General features: G+C 46.9%; 1 protein-coding gene across 2 annotated transcripts in view; it reads right to left on the bottom strand.

The window, feature by feature from the left end:
- The window catches only part of ncf1 (neutrophil cytosolic factor 1), a 162,423-nt gene that overhangs the window by 53,162 nt on the left and 83,318 nt on the right, over positions 1-25,943 (bottom strand). For both annotated transcript variants that reach the window (XM_038813725.1, XM_038813726.1), the window contains 4 exons: positions 22,622-22,680; positions 18,159-18,281; positions 17,015-17,122; positions 123-240 (listed from right to left, as the gene is read on the bottom strand). In XM_038813725.1, the coding sequence (XP_038669653.1) occupies positions 123-240; positions 17,015-17,122; positions 18,159-18,281; positions 22,622-22,680 (408 nt within the window). The remainder of the gene's footprint in view (positions 1-122; positions 241-17,014; positions 17,123-18,158; positions 18,282-22,621; positions 22,681-25,943) is intronic.

Raw genomic sequence — 25,943 nt, 5'->3', positions numbered from 1 at the left:
AATGCAGTTCATCGGCTGTAAAGCATTTTGGCGCATCTTGAAGTTGTGAGAGGCACTATGTAAATGCCGTTCTGTCTTTTCCTCTGAGAATTATAAAGCTTATCTCTATTTCTCTCACTTACCTTATCACCCACCACCCGTCCAGCAATTTATGTATAACATCAACCATCTCGTCTTCACACAGGGTCATCTCGTCATCCTGAGTTGCAGTATAGCTTTTAATTACTTTGTATGGCTCACCTAAAACATAAAACAGGCGCTTTAATCTTCTTCAGGGTATGCTGGCGAATATGTCTGAACTAAGTTCTTCAGAATGGTTTAAAATATACCCAAAACCAGTTCAAAATGGCCCAGAGGGGTACCCTGTATTGTATCCTGACCAACAACAACTTATATTTGTTTGGTATCTTCGAGATAGTAAAACATCCCAATGTGCTTCATAGTACTGTTATCGAAGTAACTGAGTAAGATCAGGAGTTACTGGCACAGGTGATCAAAACTTGATCAAAGAGATTTAAGGCACAGTGGTTAGCGCTGCTGCCTTTCAGCACAAGGGCCCCAGGCTCGATTACGGTCTTGGGTGACTGTTTGTGTGGAGTTTGCACCTTCTCCCCGTGTCTGTGTGGGTTTCCTTTTAGGTGGATTGGCCATGCTAAATTGCCCCATAGAGTCCAGAGATGTGCAGGTTAAGTGGGGTTGTGGGGTTACAGGGATGGAGCGGGAAAGCGGGCCTAGACAGGGAGCTCTTTCAGTGGAACAGTGCAGATGCGATGGGCCAAATGGCCTCCTTCTGCACTGTAGGGAATCTATAATTCTATGAAGGAGTGTCCCAAAGTAGGAGAGTAAGATTTATTTTTTAATTGTTCGTGAGATGTGGACGTCACTGGCTAGGCCAGGATTAATTGCCCTTGGGAAGGTGGTGGTGAGCTGCCTTCTTGAAACATTGCAATCCCTGAGGTGTGGATACATCCACAGTGCGGTTCGGGAGGGAATTCAAGGATTTTGACCCCGCGACAGTGAAGGAATGGTAATGGAGGGGAGCCTCTAAATGCTGGTGTTCCTGTGCATCTGCTGCCCATGTCCTTCTAGCTGGGAGTGGTTACAGGTTTTGAAAGTGCTGATGAAGGGGTGTTGCAAATTGTGGTAGTACATCTTGTAGATGGTACACACTGCTGCCACTGTGTGTTGATGGTGGAGGGAGTGAATATTTAAGGAGGTGGGTGTAGTAGTATAAGTGCCTGGCACATACAGGGTTAATGTGGGACTGAGTACAGTTATGCCCACTCAGAAGGCACATGGCCCAGACCCAGGGGCCAGTGCGGGTGTTGAGCAGAGATGGGTTAAGACCAAAGCATGGCCATGAGCCCTCAAATAAGCACAGATACACAGACAAAACCTCAATGAAAATTCTGAGTTGAGAGAAGCTCCCAATAGAAATTGAAGACCCATCGAAATTTCACCAGAAAATGCTCCAGAGAAAAGGCCTGGAAGCTAAAGGCAGAGATTGTTATGGCATCAGAAGACCACACTGAACCTTTCTTCAAGTTCAGCTTCAGAGCGCAGAGTTCATAGAGCCTACAAGTTCCAGGCTTCAGCTAGCCCTGAGAACCCTTTCCCTAATTCAGTGTCAGAGGCACCAATGAAGGAAAGCCTGTTTCTAAAACCTAATGCGCCAACACGTGGCCTTTGAACTGGTAAAAACAGGAAAATAATTAATTATCCAAATCTTTGCGCAAGTCGAGGAGACACGGCCGGAGTGAGGCACATCCAGAGTGGGAAGTTGGAACTTGGTAATTTGGTGCAGTGAGGTAATCCGGAAAGGTAAGTGGGAGAGAACCAGAGAGCATCTGAGACCCTGGGTGAGTTCTCCCAGTGAGCCAGAGAAGACACAGCCAGAGTGAGGCACAACCAAGAGTGAGTTTGGGAATTTGAAGCTAGGTGGGAATTCGAAGCTGGGTGGGGAGGAGGTGCTTTTTAACCCTGGTAAGTGATTGGTTAGTAGTTTTTCTTTTCAGTGTCTAATTTATATATTTTTCTTTCGTTTTTTTGAAATTGTAGTTGTATAAGTTGACCTAAGGTTGAAGACATGGCAGGAGATCCCAGGCCCATGTCATGTTCCTCGTGTGCGATGTGGGAGCTCAGGGACACGTCTACTGTCCCTGGCTACTTCATGTGCAAGAAGTGTGTTCAGTTGCAGCTCCTGTTAGACCACTTGACGGCTCTGGAGCTGCGGATGGACTCACTTTGGAGCATCCGGGATGCTGAGGATGTCGTGGACAGCACGTTTGGCGAGTTGGTCACACCGCAGGTGAAAGTTACTGAGGGAGATATAAAATGGGTGACCAAAAGACAGAGCAAGAGTAGGAAGGCAGTGCAGGTGTCCCCTGTGGTCATCTCCCTGCAAAACAGATATACCGCTTTGGATACTGTTGAGGGAGATGGCTCACCAGGGGAAGGCAGCAGCAGCAAGGTTCATGGCACCGTGGCTGGCTCTGCTGCGTAGCAGGGCAGGAAGAAGAATGGCAGGGCTATAGTGATAGGGGACTCGATTGTAAGGGGAATAGACAGGCGGTTCTGCGGACGCAATCGAGACTCCAGGATGGTGCGTTGCCTCCCTGGTGCAAGGATGTCTCGGAGAGGCTGCAGGACATTCTGGGGGGGGGGGGGGAGGATGAACAGCCAGCTGTCGTGGTGCACAAAGGCACCAACGATATAGGTAAAAAACGGGATGAGGTCCTACAAGCTGAATTCAAGGAGTTAGGAGTTAAACTAAAAAGTAGGACCTCAAAGGTAGTAATCTCAGGATTGCTACCAGTGCCAGGCGCCAGTCAGAGTAGGAATGTCAGGATAGATAGGATGAATGTGTGGCTCGCAAAATGGTGCAAGAGGGAAGGATTCAAATTCCTGGGGCATTCAAACCGGTTCTGGGGGAGGTGGGACCAGTACAAACCGGACGGTCTGCACCTGGGCAGGACTGGAACTGATGCCCTAGGGGGAGTGTTTGCTACAGCTGTTGGGGAGGGTTTAAACTAATGTGGCGGGGGATGGGAAACGATGCAGGAAGTTGGAAGGTCGTAAAACAAGGACAGAAGCAAAAGGAAGTAAGGGTGAAAGTTTAAAGCAGAGACGCCATAGTCAAAAATCAAAAAAGGGTGACAGTACAAGGTACAGTGACTGAGGGGAGCTCAGTGAATAGGCCAAGTAATACTAAAAGGAATAAAACTGGAAGTAAAAACATTAATGGTAAGTGACGCGGCAGGTTGTTACATGAAGATAAGGGTTCAACGACAAGGAAAATTAGGAGAAAAGTTAAGAGGAAATATAACTTAGGCGAGGTTACTGATCGAGATGTTAAGATTCAAAACAGAGGTAAAAAAGCCAACATAACTGTACTTTACCTGAATGCTCGTAGTATTCGGAATAAAGTAAATGAGTTGACGGCGCAAATCATCATGAATGACTATGATTTAGTGGCCATTACTGAAACATGGTTAAAGGATGGTCATGACTGGGAGTTAAATATCCGAGGGTATCAAACTATTTGGAAGGACACAGTGGATGGTAAGGGAGGTAGTGTAGCTCTGTTATTTAAGGATGACATCCGGGCAATAGTAAGGGATGACATTGTTGCTATGGAGGATAAGGTTGAATTTATTTGGGTGGAAATCATAAGAACATAAGAACATAAGAACTAGGAGCAGGAGTAGGCCATCTGGCCCCTCGAGCCTGCTCCGCCATTCAATTAGATCATGGCTGATCTTTTGTGGACTCAGCTCCACTTTCCGGCCCGAACACCATAACCCTTAATCCCTTTATTCTTCAAAAAACTATCTATCTTTACCTTAAAAACATGTAATGAAGGAGCCTCAACTGCTTCACTGGGCAAGGAATTCCATAGATTCACAACCCTTTGGGTGAAGAAGTTCCTCCTAAACTCAGTCCTAAATCTACTTCCCCTTATTTTGAGGCTATGCCCCCTAGTTCTGCTGTCACCCGCCAGTGGAAACAACCTGCCCGCATCTATCCTATCTATTCCCTTCATAATTTTAAATGTTTCTATAAGATCCCCCCTCATCCTTCTAAATTCCAACGAGTACAGTCCCAGTCTACTCAACCTCTCCTCATAATCCAACCCCTTCAGCTCTGGGATTAACCTAGTGAATCTCCTCTGCACACCCTCCAGCGCCAGTACGTCCTTTCTCAAGTAAGGAGACCAAAACTGAACACAATACTCCAGGTGTGGCCGCACTAACACCTTATACAATTGCAACATAACCTCCCTAGTCTTAAACTCCATCCCTCTAGCAATGAAGGACAAAATTCCATTTGCCTTCTTAATCACCTGTTGCACTTGTAAACCAACCTTCTGTGACTCATGCACTAGTACACCCAAGTCTCTCTGAACAGCGGCATGTTTTAATATTTTATCGTTTAAATAATAATCCCGTTTGCTGTTATTCCTACCAAAATGGATAACCTCACATTTGTCAACATTGTATTCCATCTGCCAGACCCGAGCCCATTCACTTAACCTATCCAAATCCCTCTGCAGACTTCCAGTATCCTCTGCACTTTTCGCTTTACCACTCATCTTAGTGTCATCTGCAAACTTGGACACATTGCCCTTGGTCCCCAACTCCAAATCATCAATGTAAATTGTGAACAATTGTGGGCCCAACACGGATCCCTGAGGGACACCACTAACTACTGATTGCCAACCAGAGAAACACCCATTTATCCCAACTCTTTGCTTTCTATTAATTAACCAATCCTCTATCCATGCTACTACTTTACCCTTAATGCCATGCATCTTTATCTTATGCAGCAACCTTTTGTGTGGCACCTTGTCAAAGGCTTTCTGGAAATCCAGATATACCACATCCATCGGCTCCCCGTTATCTACTGCACTGGTAATGTCCTCAAAAAATTCCACTAAATTAGTTAGGCACGACCTGCCTTTTACGAACCCATGCTGCGTCTGCCCAATGGGACAATTTCTATCCAGATGCCTCGCAATTTCTTCCTTGATGATAGATTCCAGCATCTTCCCTATTACCGAAGTTAAACTCACTGGCCTATAATTTCCTGCTTTCTGCCTACCTCCTTTTTTAAACAGTGGCGTCACGTTTGCTAATTTCCAATCCACCGGGACCACCCCAGAGTCTAGTGAATTTCGGTAAATTATCACTAGTGCATCTGCAATTTCCCTAGCCATCTCTTTTAGCACTCTGGGATGCATTCCATCAGGGCCAGGAGACTTGTCTACCTTTAGCCCCATTAGCTTGCCCATCACTCCCTCCTTAGTGATAACAATCCTCTCAAGGTCCTCACCTGTCATAGCCTCATTTCTATCAGTCGCTGGCATGTTATTTGTGTCTTCCACTGTGAAGACCGACCCAAAAAACCTGTTCAGTTCCTCAGCCATTTCCTCATTTCCCATTATTAAAACTCCCTTCTCATCCTCTAAAGGACCAATATTTACCTTAGCCACTCTTTTTTGTCTTATATATTTGTAAAAACTTTTACTGTCTGTTTTTATATTCTGAGCAAGTTTACTCTCATACTCTATCTTACTCTTCTTTATAGCTTTTTTAGTAGCTTTCTGTTGCCCCCTAAAGATTTCCCAGTCCTCTAATCTCCCAGCAATCTTTGCCACTTTATATGCTTTTTCCTTCAATTTGATACTCTCCCTTACTTGCTTATATATCCACGGTCGATTTTCCCTCTTTCTTCCGTCCTTCCTTTTTGTTGGTATAAACCTTTGCTGAGCACTGTGAAAAATCGCTTGGAAGGTTCTCCACTGTTCCTCAACTGTTCCACCATAAAGTCTTAGCTCCCAGTCTGCCTTAGCTAGTTCTTCTCTCATCCCCTTGTAATCTCCTTTGTTTAAACACAAAACACTAGTATTTGATTTTACTTTCTCACCCTCCATCTGTATTTTAAATTCCACCATATTGTGATTGCTCCTTCCGAGAGGATCCCTAACTATGAGATCATGAATCAATCCTGTCTCATTACACAGGACAAGATCTAGGACCGCTTGTTCCCTCGTAGGTTCCATTACATACTGTTCTAGGAAACTATCGCGGATACATTCTATAAACTCCTCCTCACGGTTGCCTTGACCGACCTGGTTAAACCAATTGACATGTAGATTAAAATCCCCCATGATAACTGCTGTACCATTTCTACATGCATCAGTTATTTCTTTGTTTATTGCCTGCCCCACCATCTCGTTACTATTTGGTGGCCGATAGACTACTCCTATCAGTGACTTTTTCGCCTTACTATTCCTGATTTCCACCCAAATGGATTCAACCTTATCCTCCATAGCACCGATGTCATCCCTTACTATTGCCCGGATGTCATCCTTAAATAACAGAGCAACACCACCTCCCTTACCATCCACTCTGTCCTTCTGAATAGTTTGATACCCTCGGATATTTAACTCCCAGTCGTGACCATCCTTTAACCATGTTTCAGTAATGGCCACTAAATCATAGTCATTTACGATGATTTGTGCCACCAACTCATTTACTTTATTCCGAATACTATGAGCATTCAGGTAAAGTACACTTATGTTGGTTTTTTTACCTCTGTTTTGAATCTTAACATCTCCAGTTTTATTCCTTTTGTTATTACTGGGCCTATTCACTGTGCTCCCCTCAGTCACTGTACCTTGTACTGTCGCCCTTATGGATTTCTGACTATGTCTTCTCTGCCTTGCACTTTTCCCCTTACTTCCTTTTGTTTCTGTCCCTGTTTTACTACCTTCCAACTTCCAGCATTGGTTCCCATCCCCCTGCCACATTAGTTTAAACCCTCCCCAACAGCTCTAGAAAACACCCCCCCTAGGACATCGGTTCCAGTCCTGCCCAAGTGCAGACCGTCCGGTTTGTACTGGTCCCACCTTCCCCAGAACCGGTCCCAATGCCGGTGAATCAGGAATAGTAAGGCGAAAAAGTCACTGATAGGAGTAGTCTATAGGCCACCAAATAGTAACATTATGGTGGGGCAGGCAATAAACAAAGAGATATCTGATGCATGTAGAAATGGTACAGCAGTTATGGGGGATTTTAATCGAAATGTCGATTGGTTTAACCAGGTCGGTCAAGGCAGCCTTGAGGAGGAGTTTATAGAATGTATCTGCGATAGTTTCCTAGAACAGTATGGAATGGAACCTACGAGGGAAAAAGTGGTCCTAGATCTTGTCCTGTGTAATGAGGCAGGATTGATTCATGATCTCATAGTTAGGGATCCTCTCGGAAGGAGCGATTACAATATGGTGGAATTTAAAATACAGATGGAGGGTGAGAAGGTAAAGTCAAATACTCGTGTTTTGTGTTTAAACAAAGGAGATTACAAGGGAATGAGAGAAGAACTAGCTAAGGTAGACTGGGAGCAAAGACTTTATGGTGGAACAGTTGAGGAACAGTGGAGAACCTTCCAAGCGATTTTTCACAGTGCTCAGCAAAGGTTTATACCAACAAAAAGGAAGGACGATAGAAAGAGGGAAAATCGACCGTGGAGGTCGAAGGAAATAAGGGAGAGTATCAAATTGAAGGAAAAAGCATACAAAGTGGCAAAGATTAGTGGGAGGCTAGAGGACTGGGAAATCTTTAGGGGGCAACAGAAAGCTACTAAAAAAGCTATAAAGAAGAGTAAGATAGATTATGAGAGTAAACTTGCTTAGAATATAAAAACAGATAGTAAAAGATTCTACAAATATATAAAACAAAAAAGAGTGGCTAAGGTAAATATTGGTCCTTTAGAGGATGAGAAGGGAGTTTTAATAATGGGAGATGAGGAAATGGCTGAGGAACTGAACAGGTTTTTTTGGTCGGTCTTCACAGTGGAAGACACAAATAACATGCCAGCGACTGATAGAAATGAGGCTATTTCAGGTGAGGACCTTGAGAGGATTGTTATCACTAAGGAAGTAGTGATGGGCAAGCTAATGGGGCTAAAGGTAGACAAGTCACCTGGTCCTGATGGAATGCATCCCAGAGTGCTAAAAGAGATGGCTAGGGAAATTGCAGATGCACTAGTGATAATTTACCAAAATTCACTAGACTCTGGAGTGGTCCCCGTGGATTAGAAATTATCAAACGTGACACCACTGTTTAAAAAGGAGGTCGGCAGAGAGCGGGTAATTATAGGCCAGTTCGCTTAAGTTCGGTAGTAGGGAAGATGCTGGAATCTATCATCAAGGAAGAAATAGCGAGGCATCTGGATAGAAATTGTCCCATTGGGCAGACGCAGCATGGGTTCATAAAGGGCAGGCCATGCCTAACTAATTTAGTGTAATTTTGAGGACATTACCAGTGCAGTAGATAACGGGGAGCCAATGGATGTGGTATATCTGGATTTCCAGAAAGCCATTGACAAGGTGCCACACAAAAGGTTGCTGCATAAGATAAAGATGCATGGCATTAAGGGTAAAGTAGTAGCATGGATAGAGGATTGGTTTATTAATAGAAAGCAAAGAGTGGGGATTAATGGGTGTTTCTCTGGTTGGCAATCCGTAGCTAGTGGTGTCCCTCAGGGATCAATGTTGGGCCCACAATTATTCACAATCTACATAGATGATTTAGAGTTGGGGACCAAAGGCAATGTGTCCAAGTTTGCAGATGACACTAAGATGAGTGATAAAGCGAAAAGTGCAGAGGATACTGGAAGTCTGCAGAGGGATTTGGATAGGTTAAGTGAATGGACTAGGGTCTGGCAAATGGAATACAATGTTGACAAATGTGAGGCTATTCATTTTGGTAGGAATAGCAGCAAAAGGGATTATTATTTAAACGATAAAATATTAAAGCATGCTGCTGTGCAGAGAGACCTGGGTGTGCTAGTGCATGAGTCACAGAAAGTTGGTTTACAGGTGCAACAGGTGATTAAGAAGGCAAATGGAATTTTGTCCTTCATTGCTAGAGGGATGGGGCTTAAGACTAGGGAGGTTATGTTGCAATTGAGGCCACACCTGGAGTATTGTGTTCAGTTTTGCTCTCCTTACTTGAGAAAGGACGTACTGGCGCTGGAGGGTGTGCAGAGGAGATTCACTAGGTTAATCCCAGAGCTGAAGGGGTTGGATTACGAGGAGAGGTTGAGTAGACTGGGACTGTACTTGTTGGAATTTAGAAGGATGAGGGGGGATCTTATAGAAACAGATAAAATTATGAAGGGAGTAGGTAGGATAGATGCAGGCAGGTTGTTTCCACTGGCGGGTGAAAGCAGAACTAGGGGGCATAGCCTCAAAATAAGGGGAAGTAGATTTAGGACTGAGTTTAGGAAGAACTTCTTCACCCAAAGGGTTGTGAATCTATGGAATTCCTTGCCCAGTGAAGCAGTAGAGGCTCCTTCATTAAATGTTTTTAAGATAAAGATAGATAGATTTATGAAGAATAAAGGGATTAAGGGTTATGGTGTTCAGGCCAGAAAGTGGAGCTGAGTGCACAAAAGATCAGCCATGATCTCATTGAATGGCGGAGCAGGCTCGAGGGGCCAGATCCTGCTCCTAGTTTTTATGTTCTTATGTTCTACCCTGGGAAAAAGTCTCTGACTATCCACGCTGTCTGTGCCCCTCATAATTTTGTAGACCTCTATCAGGTCGCCCCTCAACCTCCGTCGTTCCAGTGAGAACAAACCAAGTTTATTCAACCTCTCCTCATAGCTAATGCCCTCCATACCAGGCAACATCCTGGTAAAGCTCTTCTGCACCCTCTATAAAGCCTCCACATCCTTCTGGTAGTGTGGTGACCAGAATTGAACACTGTACTCCAAGTCTGGCCTAACTAAGGTTCTATACAGCTGCAACATGACTTGCCAATTCTTATACTCAATGCCCCGGCCAATGAAGGCAAGCATGCCATCTGCCTTCTTGATTACCTTCTCCACCTGTGTTGCTCCTGATATTCAGGTGTGCATATTTGAATGAGCCATTAGGCTCATTGAAATATGTGTTTGTCATATTCACTCGCCGCCGAGGATTGACCGGCCGTGCCTGGGAGATCTCAACCAGGTGCCGTTCAGTACTGGTCCACTCAAATGCAGACCAGGCATAACGGCACCCATTGGAGAGGCCATTGGAGACCCCATGTAGTCAGGGACAGGAGGGGGTGCAATCCTGGATCTCCCTTTGGCATATGGGCACCTTGCTACTGCCAGCCTGGCGTCTTGGCACTGCTGCCTGGATACCCTGGCAGTGCTGGCACCTGGGTGGCACTGCAAGGATGCCAGGACACTGCCAGGGTTCGGGCCCAGAGGAGCCTTGTCAGGTGGAGGGGAGTGAGGGGGGTGGGGATCTCAGGGGCCTCCCAAAGTTTGGGAGGTCCTGAAAGGGGCCGGGAGGGGAAAAGCGGTACAGCCAGTCAAAACGGTACCCCAATCTGTGAGGAGTCTTTCCTCCTGGCAAGCTCACCAGCAGGAAATCAGTCTTAGCACAGCCATGGCAGTGGATCCCGAGGCCCAAACAATCAGCAAAATGTCATTGGATAGCGGGATGCAGATGATCGGACTCTAACTCAGGTCCACTGAATCACGCCCATTGGGCGCAAGGCTGATGGGAAAAGGTCTGTTTTTCTCAAAACCGCTGAACAATGAGAAGTAATTTTCTTACAGTCTTCAGAGCTGAGACAAAGAAAGGATGTTGAAAAGGCTTCAAACGGACCTTATATTACAATAACATATATCAAACCTACAAAGCGAAGCACTCTAGCCTCATATCTGGTGATGCGACCATCAATTCACGCATTTCTCCTTGCTGTAGGTGAGATTGAGGGTTTGGGAGGTTTGGGAAAATCAGTGGAGGTTGGCGTCGTGGTCCTGCTGATCATGGCCGCAGATGGTGACATTGTCTAAGTACGGAAATGTGGCCCACAGCCCGCACTGGTCCACCATTTGGTCCATCGTTCTTTGGAACACCGAGACCCCATTCGTGACGCCAAAGGGGACCCAGAGGAAATGGAAAAGGCGGCCATTGGCCTCAAAAGCCGTGTAGTGGAAGTCCTCCAGGCGGATTGGGAGCTGGTGGTATGCAGACTTCAGATCCACCGTGGAGAACACCCGGTAGTGTGAGATCTGGTTTACCATGTCTGCAATCCGGGGAAGGGGGTACGCATCGAGTTGCGTATACCGGTTAATGGTTTGGCTGTAATCAACCACCATCTGGAACTTTTCCCCGGTCTTGACAACCACCACCTGAGCTCTCCAGGGGCTATTGCTGGCCTCGATGACTCCCTCCCGCAAGAGACGCTGGACCTTGGACCTAATGAACGTCCTGTCCTGTATGCTATACCGCCTGCTTCTGGTGGCGACCGGCTTGCAGTCGGCAGTGAGGTTTGCGAAGAGAGGGGGAGGGTAGACTTTTAGGGTCGCGAGGCTGCATATGGTGAATGGGGGCAGGGGCCCCCCGAACTTCAGGGTTAGGCTCCTGAGGTTACATTGGAAGTCGAGTCCCAATAGGAGAGGAGCGCAGAGGTCTGGAGCATATATAATTTAAAGTTAGCGTACTCAGCGCCCTGTATAGCTAGGGTTGCAGTAGTGCACCTTTGGATTTGCACCGAGTGCGACCCAGAGGCGAGGGAGATGGTTTGTTGCGCCGGGAAAATTGGGAGCGAGCAGCGTCTTACCATGTCCGGGTGAATGAAGCTCTCTGTGCTCCTGGAGTCAAAGAGGCAAGGCGTCTCGTGCCCGTTAACCTGGACGACCATCATGGAGCTCCGGAAGTGCTTGGGTCGTGACTGGTCCAGGGTGACCACGCTAAGCTGCGGGTAGCCGGCGGCGTGGTCGGGGGTGCTGGGGCGGCCCTGCGATGGCTGTCCATATTGATCATATGCGTCGAGCGGCGTAGCAGATGGCGGCCAAGATGACGGCCCCTGTTGGTCGAGCGTGGCGGGCGGTGAGGAAGATGGTGTCCAAGATGGCAGCCCCCATGGATCGCACGTGGCCGGCCGCGTTGGGAAGGATGGCCAATATGGCGGCTCCCGTGCGTCGCACGTGCTGTGAGGGCTGGAAGATGGCTGCCCCCACTGATAGCACGAGGCTGATGATGTGACTGCAGGGGATGGAGTCGGCAGACACGCTGCCACACTGCGGGGTCTGCGGGTCTGTGAGTCTGAGGATCGGGCCTGTGAGTCTGAGGATCGGGCCTGTGAGTTAGAGTTCTTAGACCTGGCCAGGCAGACTTTGGCGAAATGTCCTTTTCTCCCGCAGCTGCTGCAGTTCGCTTTGCAGGCCGGGCAGAGCTGTCGGGGATGTTGAGACTGGCCGCAAAAATAGCAGAGTAGCCCCCCCATGATGGGCGGGTGGCCGCGCGGCACAGGCCTGGGGTAGTCTTTGGTTGTGGGCCCATGAGGGGGTCGCGTGGTCAGCCGGGAACGCAGTAAGGCTCTGAACGCAACCGTGTCGTCCAGGTCCTGAGCCCCCTTTTCGAGCAGGCGCTGTCTCACATAATTCGACCGGACTCCCGCCACGCAGACGTCTCGGACGGCGAGTTCCATGTGCTGAGTGGCCGTAATGGCCTGGTAATTACAGTTGCGTGCGAGGGCTTTGAGGTCACGTAGGTAGTCATCTAGCGACTCCCCGAGGGCGCTGGCGGCGAGTGGTGAAGATGTGTCGTGCGTAGACCTCGTTCACGGGCCGCCCATAGAGGCGTTCGAGCATCGTGAGGGCGTCTGCGTCGGAGGAGGCCTCGTCGAGCTGAACAGAAATGTGATGGCTCACCTGTGCGTGGAGGAGGCTCAGCTTCTGTTCATCGGTGACGGACGGTGTGGAAGCGGCAGCGAGATAGGCCTTGAAGCTTCGAAGCCTGTGCGAAAAAATGTCTTTCGCCTCCGCAGCCTGCGGATCGAGTTCCAGTCGATCAGGTTTGAGGACAGATTCCATAATTTGGGGCCTCACGGTAGCATGGTGGTTAGCATCAATGCTTCACAGCTCCAGGGTCCCAGGTTCGATTCCCGGCTGGGTCACTGTCTGTGTGGAGTCTGCACGTCCTCCCCGTGTGTGCGTGGGTTTCCTCCGGGTGCTCCGGTTTCCTCCCACAGTCCAAAGATGTGCGGGTTAGGTGGATTGGCCATGCTAAATTGCCCGTAGTGTAAGGTTAATGGGGGGATTGTTGGGTTACGGGTATACGGGTTACGTGAGTTTAAGTGGGATGATCATTGCTCGGCACAACATCGAGGGCCGAAGGGCCTGTTCTGTGCTGTACTGTTCTATGTTCTATGTTCTAATTGTGTTTAAGCTGATTAAATTAATGCGACCATCAATTCACTCAAAGACACGAGTAGAAGTAAACCGAGGTTTTAATCAGCTTAGAACACTGCCTGTCTGCGACTGGTACAATACTGTGATCCGCCTACAGGTCAACTGCTCTTTATACTTCCTTTCAAGGGGAGGACCCATGGGCGGAGCCCGTACATGCCCCAACATATCCCCCTGTGGGTGAAGCCACACAATGGCCTATAGTTGGAGTCCACAAGGTCAACAACATAACATAGCTGTAACACAATGGCACAACATGATACTAATACACTGGTGAATTACTAGTACTATACATTCACCACATCCGGAAAATGTCCCACTTAGTTTTGACCTGAACCAAGTTCTGTTGAAGAACATCAGCAATATCCGTTCTCAATTCAGCAAATGCTGATGGAACGATAACAGTATAAAGGACAAAGACTTTTGAATTTCGGTCCTGCAGTCAAGAGCGAGATTCTGCGCAGAAAGAGTACGGAATGGTTCAAGGAACTGAGAGCGGAGTGGGTAAGGATGGAGGAGAGTTCCTGTGCAGGAACATCACTCCGAGCGCTAGACCCAACCACACTCCCATTCGCTCCCACCCCTTGCTAGATCCAACCACACTCCCATCCCCCCCCCCCCCCCCACTACCAGATACTTGAAAAGCCCAATGGTAGTAGCCACGCTCCGAACGTGGCATCAAATGAGACAGCGCTTCGGTCTAACCAAAATGTCCACTCTGGGGGTGGGGCGGAGAAACAAATGCCACAAAGAGAAGACATCCGCAAGAGACAGGAGGCTGGCAAATGTCCAGCTGTTCACTCCCGCAACAATGGACACCTCCTTCAAAAGGTGGAGACAGGACAAAGGGATACTGATGGTTAGGGACATGGTTAGGGGCATGTTTGAGGCAATGTCAAGGGTTGTGGGAGTAAGGGTGGAGCCATGTCCACTACTGGCAGTCTTCGGAGACTCAGAGCAGACAGAGCTCTTCATGGGGAGAGGAGGAGGCCGACACTTTTGCCTCCTGGAGCACTCGGTAGAGACTCCTGCATGGCTGGCGATTGGCAGCACCACCCAAGGCTTCAGACTGGCTGTCTGACCTGGCGGAATTTTTCAGGCTGCAGAAGATAAAGTTCGCCAGCCGTGGGTCATTAGAGGGTGTTCATAAAACGTGGAAGCCGTTATTCACCAACTTGTTTCAAGACCTGTTCATAGTCAGCAACCAATAAAATATAGGGGGGGGGGGGGGGGGGGGGTGAGGGAGGGTAGGGGAGAGACAGGACAAGTCACGGAACAAGGAAGATAAAGAAAGGGGGGGAAGAGGGCACGGGGTGAGGGGGGGAAGGGTACGGGGATAAATGCACCCTAAGAAGAATCTGGGACAGGCAGAGGAGAAGAACTACCGCAAGAGACAGGTTTGTGGCAAATTACTTCCTGAACCACAATGGTTGTAAATTATTGTAAATACGTATTCTGGCCACATCTGGCCATGTCAAGTTTGCAATAAATAAGAAAAACACAAATATAGAATATTTCAAGGGAGCAAAAACAGTTTGTTGGATCGTTTGGAAGGCGGGGGGGGGGGGGGGGGTGTTGGAGGGGGGATGCTGGATGTTCGTTGGGTGTTCATTTGTTTTGCACTTTTGTACTTATATATTCAAAAATGTTCACTAAAAACAAGAGATTCTGGTCAATCCCAGAAACCGGCAATCAAATCAGACTTGACCTATCAATGGGCGATTTTTGGGCACAAGCTCCTAGTAACTCTATTTTTCTTTATATTTTATCGCTTGACTAACATATATTTCACGACAGAAGGGTGGTGAAGATTATTGATGGCCAGCAATCCATTGCGCGTAATCTCATTGGATCAGAGCTTTAAAGCCTGTTCGAACTGAGAAATGTCTTGTACCACTTATCACCCAATCCTGAATGTTCTGCAGGATTTGCTGCATTTTAAAAAATTAATTTACGGGATGTGGGCATCGTTGGTTAGGCCAGCATTAATCGCCCATCCCTAGTTGTTCTTTAGAAGGTGGTGGTGAGTTGCCTTCTGAAACCGCTGCAGTCCCTGAGGTGTAGGTGCACCCACTGTGCTGTTAGGGAGGGTGTTCCAGGATCTTGCCTCAGCGATAGTGAAGGAACGAACCTCCAGGTGTTGGGGTTCCCAGATATCTGCTAGTCTTGTCTAGTCTTCTAGATGTAAGTGGTCCTAGGTTTGGAATGTGCTGTCTAAGGTGTGGTGATATGCATAGCAATGTGTATATACAGTTGGTTCTATATGGCCTCCGACCAGTGGGTGGTGATAGAGATCCACCATCTGACGTCAGACATCCAGCAGTTGGTAGTAAGTCGTAGTAGAGGACAGTCGCATGAAAAATAGCTCCAGGAGAATTCACATATTAATTACTGTTTGTATTTTAGTTTGTTAGTTATCTTTCCATGTGTGCATTTTGTTAATAAACTATCTTACTGTTCAAAGAACTAGATGTTCAGTGTGTATCTATACTACGGCCACGACACAGAACATGACATAAGGAACTCTGGCGAGTTACTGCAGTGCATCTTGTAGATGGTGCACACGGCTGTCACTGTTCGTCAGTGGTGGAGGGTTTGAATGTTTGTGGAAGGAGGAGCAATCAAGCGGGCTGCTTTATCCTGGATGGTGTCGAGCCTTTTGAGTGTTGTTGGAGCTGCACTCATCCAGGCAAATGGGAAGTATTCCATCACATTCCTGTCATGTGCCTTGTAGATGGTGGACAGACTTTGGGAGGTGTCAGGAGGTGAGTTACTCGCCGTAGGATTCCTAGCCTTTGACCTGCTCTAGTAGCCACAGTATCAATATGGCTAGTCCAGTTCAGTTTCTGATTAATGGTTGCCCCCAGGATGTTGACTGTGGTGGTTAGATCCTCTCTTGTAGAAGGTGGTCATTGCCTGGCACTTGTGTGGTGCGAATGTAACTTTGGACAAGGACTGCTTCATTATCGGAATAGTTGCGAATGGTGCTGAACATTGTGTAATCATCCACAAACATCCCCATGTCTGATCTGATGATGGAGGGAAGGTCATTGAACAAGCAGCCGAAGATGATTGGTCCTAGGACACTACCCTGAGGAACTCGTGCAGTGATGTCTGGAGGCGAGATAATTGACCTCCAACCACCACAACCATCATCCTTTGTGCTGGGTATGATTCCAACCAGCGGAGAGTTTCCCCCTGATTCCCACTGAATTAAATTCTGCTAGATATGACGCCACACATGGTCAAAGGATGTAATTGATGTGTTTCAGGTGATAACAGGCATTGGTAGGATAGCTAGAGGGTAAATATTTCCTCTTGGAGAAAATCAAAACAAGAGGGATAAAAATAAAATTAGTGCTTGGCTATTCAGGGGCGACACCAGGAATTTTGCGAGGGTTCCTTGACGCCACCCTTGGGTCAGATGTTACTTTGATGTGAAGGGCAGTCGCTCTCATCTCACCCCTTGAATTCAGCTCTTTATCCATGTTTGAACCAAGGCAGTATGGAGGTCTTTATGCCGCTCTGCTCCCTGCTCTATGTGCTGGCGAATTTAGAAATCGCGGTTATTTCATTAGCCAGATTTCTGCTGTGCTTCAGCACAGTTACAGGCATTGAGGGTGGGCATCTCTGAGAAAGCTCCCAGCTAATGGAAAAGCAACAAACAATTGGTGGTATCACTTCAGGCTATGGAGCTCCAGAACTAGGATTGGGCAAATTAGATGGAGGCCTTCCTGCAGAGGCTCAGGACACTCACCTTCATAATTGGGTTCTTGCTCCTCACTCTCATCTGGGCTTTCAAGGGGTTCGAGAAAGGAAGCTGGCAGCCAGCCACGCTTTCCTTCCATTTGGCAAAACCACCAACCTGGAAAGAAATACAAACATCGCCTCTTTAGTTATTAAAATAAACTTGGGCATTGATTTTAAAATTAAACAATTGATAAACTGCAATTACTATTCAGGTTTGCGAAATACTGGAGAAAGACCCAAACTCAAACCAGATCAGAATTCACATTCAATTGTGTTGAAATTCTGGAAGGTAGCCGTGGCAGCAAACATTATAATCCAGATTGAAATGGTGAACACAATCAGGAGTATACATGTTATATAAACAGCAGGTCATAGAAGATACAGAAACGTAGGAATAGGAGCAGGAGGAGGCTATTCGGCCCTTTGAGCCTGCCCGCATTCATTATGATCATGGCTGATCATCCAACTCAGTAACCTGTTCACACTTTCTCCCCATAGCCGTTGATCCCTTTAGCCCTAAGGGCTACATCTAACTCCTTCTGCATCAACCCTCTGAGAGAGCACTCTTCCTAGGCCCACACCCCGTAACCCCACCTAACCTGCACATCCCTGGATACTAAGGGTCAATTTATCATGGCCAATCCACCTAACCTGCACGCCTTTGGACTGTGGGAGGAAACCGGAGCTCCCGGAGGAAACCCACGCAGACACAGGAAGAATGTGCAAACTCCATACAGACAGTGACCCAAGGCTGGAATTGAACCTGGGACCCTGGGGCTGTGAAGCAAGTGTGCTAACCACTATGTCACCATGCTGCTCTGTGACTCGGTATCAAACTGACCTAATGGGTAGATAGGATCAAGTAACACTCTGGCACCCAACATGCATTGACTACGTTATCATTTCAGGCTCAGGTTCTGCTCAGCTCTTTACAGAGAAGTCCCTTAAATCCTGTGGTAGTCTAAAGCATATGGAGACATGGTTAAAAAGGCCTCCATTCATCATTGTCCTGACCTTTCAGCCTAGGCCTCGAGAGAGAGTGTCAGGACAATCATCCCCTATAAATACATGCCCAAATTAAATAGAGGCATCTTTCTGCGAAGGATATTTATATAACATTTATGTATCTCAGAGGAAATGAACCTTCTTACCATTTTCACTTTTCTCCACAATCTCGACAATATCCCCTGTCTGAATACTCATCTCATATTTGGAGTTCTTCTTATAGTTTCCGATTGAACAATATGACTGCAGTATAATTGGACCTGTTATTTCTAGAAAGAGAGAACCAGGTTAATATGAGGGGTGAAAAAAAAAGAACAAAAAAGCGTCCATCAAACATTATACTTCCAAAAACATTTTTTTTAATGTGCTCCTCTGGAAATCCCGACCTTCCATTGTTGAATGAATGAAATTGCTTATTGCCACGAGTAGGCTTCAATGAAGTTACTGTGAAAAGCCCCTAGTCGCCACATTCCGGCGCCTGTCCGGGGAGGCTGGTATGGGAATCGAACCGTGCTGCTGGTCTGCTTGGTCTGCTTTCAAAGCCAGTGATTTAGCCCAGTGACTAAACCAGCCCCTAACTTGAACTTGATCTGTGTGACTACACTGACTGTGTAGTTGATTGAGCATGCCTGTGAGCTTTCAGTATCGTGGATTTTTACAAAACTTGTTGCCTATGTTCTGGCAGAGCTGGTGAGAGCACGTTGGCCTTGTTGTTGGTCAATCACACTGAGTGTCTACAGAGTGTCTCTATCAGTGAGTAGTGGGGGGGGTTGCTGCGAGTGGTTCGGGGGTAGAGCTGTAGTCTGGAGATCAGGGCATCCTTTAAACAATGCATTCGATCTCCGGAGGAGCCGGTCTGGTCAATGACTTTAGGTTCTGCACATCTCTTTCCTGGCAGAAATCTCCTGAAGCTTCGGAAAAATCATTGTGTGGGTGTTTTGAGATGGGAATTGGGATTCTCACTGGTTTTCCCTGGCGTCTTCCATAAATGGAATCAGCAATCCCGTTGGGTTCTGTAACCCTTTGCCGGTAACCTCATTGTCTTGAAGCCAGAGAATGTTCCAGAAGGACACGAAAGAGCGAAGGGGGGAGGGGCTATAAGTAGAGACACCAGGAACCACCCCTAGCGAAGACTCCAGCCCAGCAAAGACTCCAGCCCAGCGAAGACTTCAGCCCAGTGAAGACTCCAGCCCAGTGAAGACCCAACCCGAGTGAAGACTACACCCCAAGTGAAGACTACACCCCAGTGAAGACTCCAGCCCAGCGAAGACTCCAGCCCAGCGAAAACTCCAGCCCAGCAAAGACTCCAGCCCAGCAAAGACTCCAGCCCAGTGAAGACCAACCCTGAGTGAAGACTACACCCCGAGTGAAGACTACACCCCAGCGAAGACTCCAGCCCAGTGAAGACTCCAGCCCAGTGAAGACTACACCCCGAGTGAAGACTACATCCCAGTAAAGAAAAGAACGATGATGACAGAAGAGGGCGGATGAGAACAACTTTTGTGAAGAGACCCGGAGTTCAGAGGCAGGTCAATGTAATCAGCAGAGCTCCGGGAAGAGTTATACCTGGTGGAGCAGCCTGATCAAGCTTAATTGTATGGGCAGTATATGAGTCTCAGATAGACAGTACAGTATGATACGTCTGCGTAAGGATGAGTTGTTTTGTGAATAGAGTTTGGATCATAAGATTCTGTAATAAAATCAGTTTGAAGCACAAATCCATTCTTATCCTTTTGTTCGTCATATGAGCGAGAGCACCTGGGTAAGCGAGTTATTAATATCAACTGGTCGAAGTGTTTAACATTTCAGACAACACGCAGACCAAGCTTCCCTCTGCTGACGGACTGGAAGATTCTGACCTTTGTATTTTCTGGTCTTTATCATCAATGTGAAATCGATGTACCTCTGGGAATGTGATTTAGACATTCGAAACCCTGTATGTTGTCTGTACTGGGTATGGGGAATACGCAGAAATTACAAAACTAACTGAGGTCCATTGTTGGTTATTGTCCCCTAGACACTAGGCTCCATCCACACAGAATCTTTACTTGGCTGAGGACATTTATTGCAAGAAAAAGAAATTCTGTGTTGCAATCAGCTCCTGCATTGATAAAAGAAACAAAATTGGCTAAAACCTTGCTGACTATTAGCTCCTATTAGCGGTCAAGCTGCTGGACACGTAACACAGGTGATTGGAGGATTCAGGGTTATCGGCCGGAGCATGGCCAAGGTACAGCTTATTCACGGACAACTGACAAGAAATAAACATAGAACAAGCTGATCGTAGATTAACTACAGATTTTCAAAGCTTGACTCATTACTTCAGTGACACCTTATTTTAAATTGAGAAGCAGAGGCAATTGCCAAAGCTTTCGATGGTAGACTTTCACGAGGTTGAAGATACTTGTCAATTCCCCTTGGATCCCAACAGTTTTTACTTTACGAACTCTTAGAATCCCTACAGTGCAGGAGGAGGACGTTTGGCCCATTATGTCTATACTGGCCCTCCGGAAGAGCACCGTATCTTGGCCCACGCACCCATCCCATCCCAGTAAACCTGCCTAACCTTTTTGGTCACTAAGGGGCAATTTAGCTTGGCCAATCCTCCTAACTTGCACATTTTTGGACTGTGGGAGGGAAACCGGAGCACCCAGAGGAAACCCACGCAGACATGGGGAGCACGTGCAGACTCCACACAGACAGTGACCCATGGCTGGAATTGAACTCAGGTCCCTGGCCCTGTGAGGCAGTAGTGTTAATGACTGTGCCACTGTGCTGTCCCACAACCAACTAATTAAGCATGTAGAATTGCATCAAAGCCTTCATGTAGGCTATATTACTTGTGCAACCCTCCTTGCTCATTACCCTGTATACTCCTCAAAACATTTAATAAAATTGATCAGTCGGGGTATTTCCTCAACTAGTCCATATTTCCCCTCTCAAAATGTTTATTCGATCCAATATCTCATATCCATCCTCTGTACCAGCAAAGTCTACATCATACCCTCTTTTCTGAAAACCAATACAAAGTATTCATTAAGAATCATGATGTGGAGATGCCGGCGTTGGACTGGGGTGAGCACAGTAAGAAGTCTTACAACACCAGGTTAAAGCCCAACAGGTTTGATTCAAACACGAGCTTTCGGAGCGCAGCTCCTTCCTCAGGTGAATGGCGAGGTATGTTCCAGAAACATTTATATAGACAAAGTTAGAGATGCTGGACAATGCTTGGAATGCAGGCATTTGCAGGTAACAAAATCATTGCAGATCCAGGGAGAGGGATAATCACAGGTTAAAGAGGTGTGAATTGTCTCAAGCCAGAACAGTTGGTAGGGTTTTGCAAGTCCAGGCCAGATGGTGGGGGGTGAATGTAACGCGACATGAATCCAAGATCCCGGTTGAGGCCGCACTCATGCGTGCGGAACTTAGCTATAAGTTTTTGCTCGGCAATTCTGCGTTGTCGCGTGTCCTGAAGACCGCCTTGGAGAACGCTTACCCGGAGATCAGAGGCTGAATGCCCTTGACTGCTGAAGTGTTCCCCGACTGGAAGGGAACATTCCTGCCTGGTGATTGTTGCACGATGCCCGTTCATTCGTTGGAATCATGCTTATGTCCTGTTCGTCCACACACCAGTTCTCTTCTTTGTCTCCAATCAACCTGATTCTCTCCTTAGTTATCCTCTTATTCTTTATATGTTTAAAAAACATCTTTGGGTCTTCCTTGATTTTACCTGACAATATTTTTCCATGCTCTCTCTTTGCTTTCCTAAAGTTTTTTGTCATGTTTTATAATCCTCATGGCGTTCTCCAGCACGGAGCTCTAGGTAACTTGGAGGATCATAGAATCCCTACAGTGCAGAAGGAGGCCATTTGGCCCATTGACTCTGCACTGGCCCTCCGAAAAAGTACTCTACTTAGGACACTCCAACATTCACCCCCACCCTATCCCCATAACCCCACCTAACCTGCACATCACTGCACACTAAGGGGCAATTTAACATAGGCAATCCAGTCCATTTCTGGACTGTGGGAGGAAATCAGAGCACCCGGAGGAAATCGGAGCACCCGGAGAAAATTGGAGCACCCGGAGGAAATCGGAGCACCCGGAGGAAATCGGAGCACCCGGAGGAAACCCACGGGAAGAAAGTAAAAACATCCTCCGGTCGAGATTAAATGGTATAGTTTCTTCATTTTCCAAGGTGCTTATTAAATATAAAATTTGTGGTTCAAAACATTTCATTTCCACAAATTGAGCCAAAGAATCAGACCAAACTAATAGGAACATTAGAATAGTCTCATGGAAAAACATCGTGGGCGGCATGGTAGCACACTAGTTAGTACTGTTGCTTCATAGCGCCAGGGTCCCAGGTTCGATTCCCGGCTTTGGTCACTGTGCAGAGTCTGCATGTTCTCCCCGTGTCTGAGTGGGTTTCCGCCGGGTGCTCCGGTTTCCTCCCATAAGTGCTGTTAGGTCATTTGGACATTCTGAATTCTCCCTTGGTGTACCTGAACAGGCGCCGGAATGTGGCGACGAGGGGATTTTCACAGTAACTTCATTGCAGTGTTAATGTAAGCCAACTTGTGACAATAAAGATTATTATTATACATACCAGTCGAGTTTGTTTTTGTTTTGTCTTTTGGCAACAAATAGGTTTCTGTCTTTTTTGTCCTGTAAATGTCAAACACAGGCCACAAATCAACATACAAGTGTGCTAAACATAGATAAAGATGTGGCGGATATGTGGAATAATTAATCTGCATGATTCAGCATGTACTCTAGATTGAGAGGATAACATGCCAGACACTCCTTGGAAATAAATATTGAATCAGGAATCATGATTCACCAAAATTAACACAAGCCAAATGACAATAATGAAGAAAATAATGTTGCTAACGAGTGAAAATTCCCATGAGCAGATAGGTTTCTTCCCTGGAAGTAGGTGACAACATCACAGATATTCCAACTAAAGTATTCCAAAGTTTTCTCAATTCAGGAACTATTCTTTTAGATTAATACATTGTCACTCTGCTACTCAAGCAAGATGAGAAAAGATAAACAGAAGTATAGTCCAGTTAGCCAAGCACAGATAGGCAGTTAGCAAATGCAAAACTGTTTTCAAAACAAGGAGGGAGAGAGGAAATAGGGAACTACAGACCACGCAACCTGACATCAGTCATTAGGAAAATGCAGAAATCTATTATTGTTTGGAAGTTTTAACAATGTGCTTAGAAGAATCATAGAATGATAGAATTTACAGTGGAGAAGGAGGCCATTCGGCCCATCGAGTCTGTACCGGCCCTTACAAAGAGCACCCTACTGAGGCCCATGTATCTACCCTATCCCTGTAACCCAGTAACCATCACTTAATATTTTTTTTGGATACTAAGGGGAATTTAGCATGGCCAATCCACCTATAGACTGTGGGAGGAAACGGGAGCACCGGAGGAAACCCACACAGACACTGAGAGGAACGTGCAGACTCCGCACAGTCAGTGAGCCAGCCGGGAATCGAACCCGGGACCCTGGAGCCGTGAAGCAACCGTGCTAACCACTATGCACCATGCTGCCCAAGAGCACAGTCTATGTTTTTACAAAAGGGACGTTCTGTTTGACCAGTCTGTTTGAGTTTTTTGAGGTTGTAACTAGTAGGGCAGATAAAGGGGGAACCAGTAAATGTAGTATACTTGTAACATTGTGAGTATAACTACACCACTTGGGCTGCAGTGGTTCAAGCCGCAGCTCACCACCACCTTCACAAGGGAAATTAGGGATCATAGAATCCCGAAAGAAGAAGGGCATTTGGCCTATTGCGTCTACACCGACCCTCTCAAAGAGCATCCTCCTCAGGCCCCCATCCTATCCCTTGCAACCCCACATAACCACACATTCCGGGACCCTAAGGGGGTAATTCATCATGGCCAATCCACCTAACCTGCACCTCTTTGGACAGTGGGAGTAAACCGGAGCACCCGGAGGAAACTCACGCAGGAAGTGTAGAAAGTTTTAGGTTAGACAGGCAGCATGTTCGGTACAGGCTTGGAGGGCCGAAGGGCCTGTTCCTGTGCTGTACCTTTCTTTGATCTTTGTTCTTTGTTCCACACAGTCACCTAATGTCGGAATTGAACCCGGGTCTCTGATGCTGTGAGGCAGCGGTGCTAACCACTGTGGACAGCGACGCCCATACATCAGGAATGAATGAAACAAAAAGGTGGCTTCGCAAAGGCTGCCACACAAAATTCACAAGCACATGGAATTGGGAGCGATATATTGTCATAGATAGGGAGCAGGAAGGAGGGATTAGTGGGGCTTTTTCAAGTTGATAGGCTGTGCCGAATGAAGTGCCGCAAGGATCAGTGCTGGGACTCAGCTATTTATAGGGCGTGATTTAACGGGACAAAAACAGAGTCCCGCTTTGAATGCATTTAGTGGGATCTTAATGGGCGTCTGCAGCACTGAGAAACATCACACAATTTAAAGTGTCGCTACGCCTGGTCCATGTTTGGGTAAACGTGTGAGGTCTCCCAGGAGATGCAGTTAGTTCCCGGACCCGGGAGAATACAGCGCAGGCACATTTCAATGAGCCTAATGACTCACTTAAATATGTTAATCTGGATCTCGCAAGGTGTTTCGAGCATCGCGAATCTCGCCAGAGGCCTCTCAAGAGATTCGTTGGTATCGCTGCATTTCCAAATCGGGTGCAACGAGGCAGCTAAATCACGGCCGCAATCTATATTAATGATTTAGATAAAGTAATGTTTTTACGTTTACTGTTGATACAAAGTTAGGTGGGAATGCAAGCTGTGAGGAGGGTACAAAGAGGTGGCAAAGAGATACAGACAGGTTACGTGAATGTCCCATGTTGCGTTTGGGCTGGGGGAAGGTTGGAGATCGGGATGCCATTTAAAAATGGTGTCCCGATTTCTTGCTACAGTGGGGAGTTCCAGTGAGCGGAGCTCGTCGTTGTAAAAAACGGTACTATGTATGGCCTCGGCCGCACGTTCCCCATTCAGGCTCCTTATTCAATGACAGTCACGAGAAACACATGGCTAAACGTGCTCGCTAGGGAACTTTGTTCCCTTTTGGGAAAATCACGCCCAACATTTCAAGTTCAATGTGTGACTTCTCTGGAACTTGAGTCATATTAGACTCAAAATGGTAGCTCTTCTCTCTCAACAGATGCTTCCAGACCTGCTGAGTTTATCCAGCATTTTCTGTTTATATTTCAGATCCTCAGTATCGGCAGGATTATTCTTCTATTTTCGCACACCGTAATGGAATTCGACACACAGAAATTTATCTCCAGGATCTAAGGCCTGGATTTTAGGAGGGGTGAAATATGGGTCCTGAACCCACTTGCTAACAGCTGACTGGCCCCAGTAATTTTACTTCAAGTGTTTTCCTAATTGGTTGCTGGATGGTCCACCATCCGATTTAGAATGGCACACAGGTTCTCCATGCTGCTGACTCAATCAGAGGTCCAACAGCGCCAGTGGGAGAGATCACTGGAGCTGCCACTCCCAGGCTCTCACAGGCAGAACATGCAGACTCCGCACAGCCAGTGACCTAAGCCGGGAATCGAACCTGGGACTCTGGAGCGGTGAATCAACTGTGCTAACCATTGTGCTACCGTGCTGCCCACTGGACTGGGCAGCCAATCTGCTCCTGTGTCTGGAAACATTCCTCAATGGTGGGACCACATCGGGGGCCAATCAGAAATTGTCCCCCATCATTTTACTGCATCCTCATCGCTTCTTGAGGGCCAGTGAAATCCTAGCCTAAAAATCTCCTTTTGTTGTAGTCAGAGAATAGATCAACAAACTAATAGTTGTTTAAATTTATATAATTTAATTTCTACAATGACAATAATAATAATCTTTATTGTCACAAGTAGGCATACATTAACACTGCAATGAAGTTACTGTGAAAAGCTC

This window comes from Scyliorhinus canicula, chromosome 12 (genome assembly GCF_902713615.1).
Source record: "Scyliorhinus canicula chromosome 12, sScyCan1.1, whole genome shotgun sequence".
NCBI lineage: Eukaryota > Metazoa > Chordata > Chondrichthyes > Carcharhiniformes > Scyliorhinidae > Scyliorhinus > Scyliorhinus canicula.
Note: the sequence above shows the minus strand (reverse complement) of the source record. Positions and strands in the feature narration are given on the sequence as shown.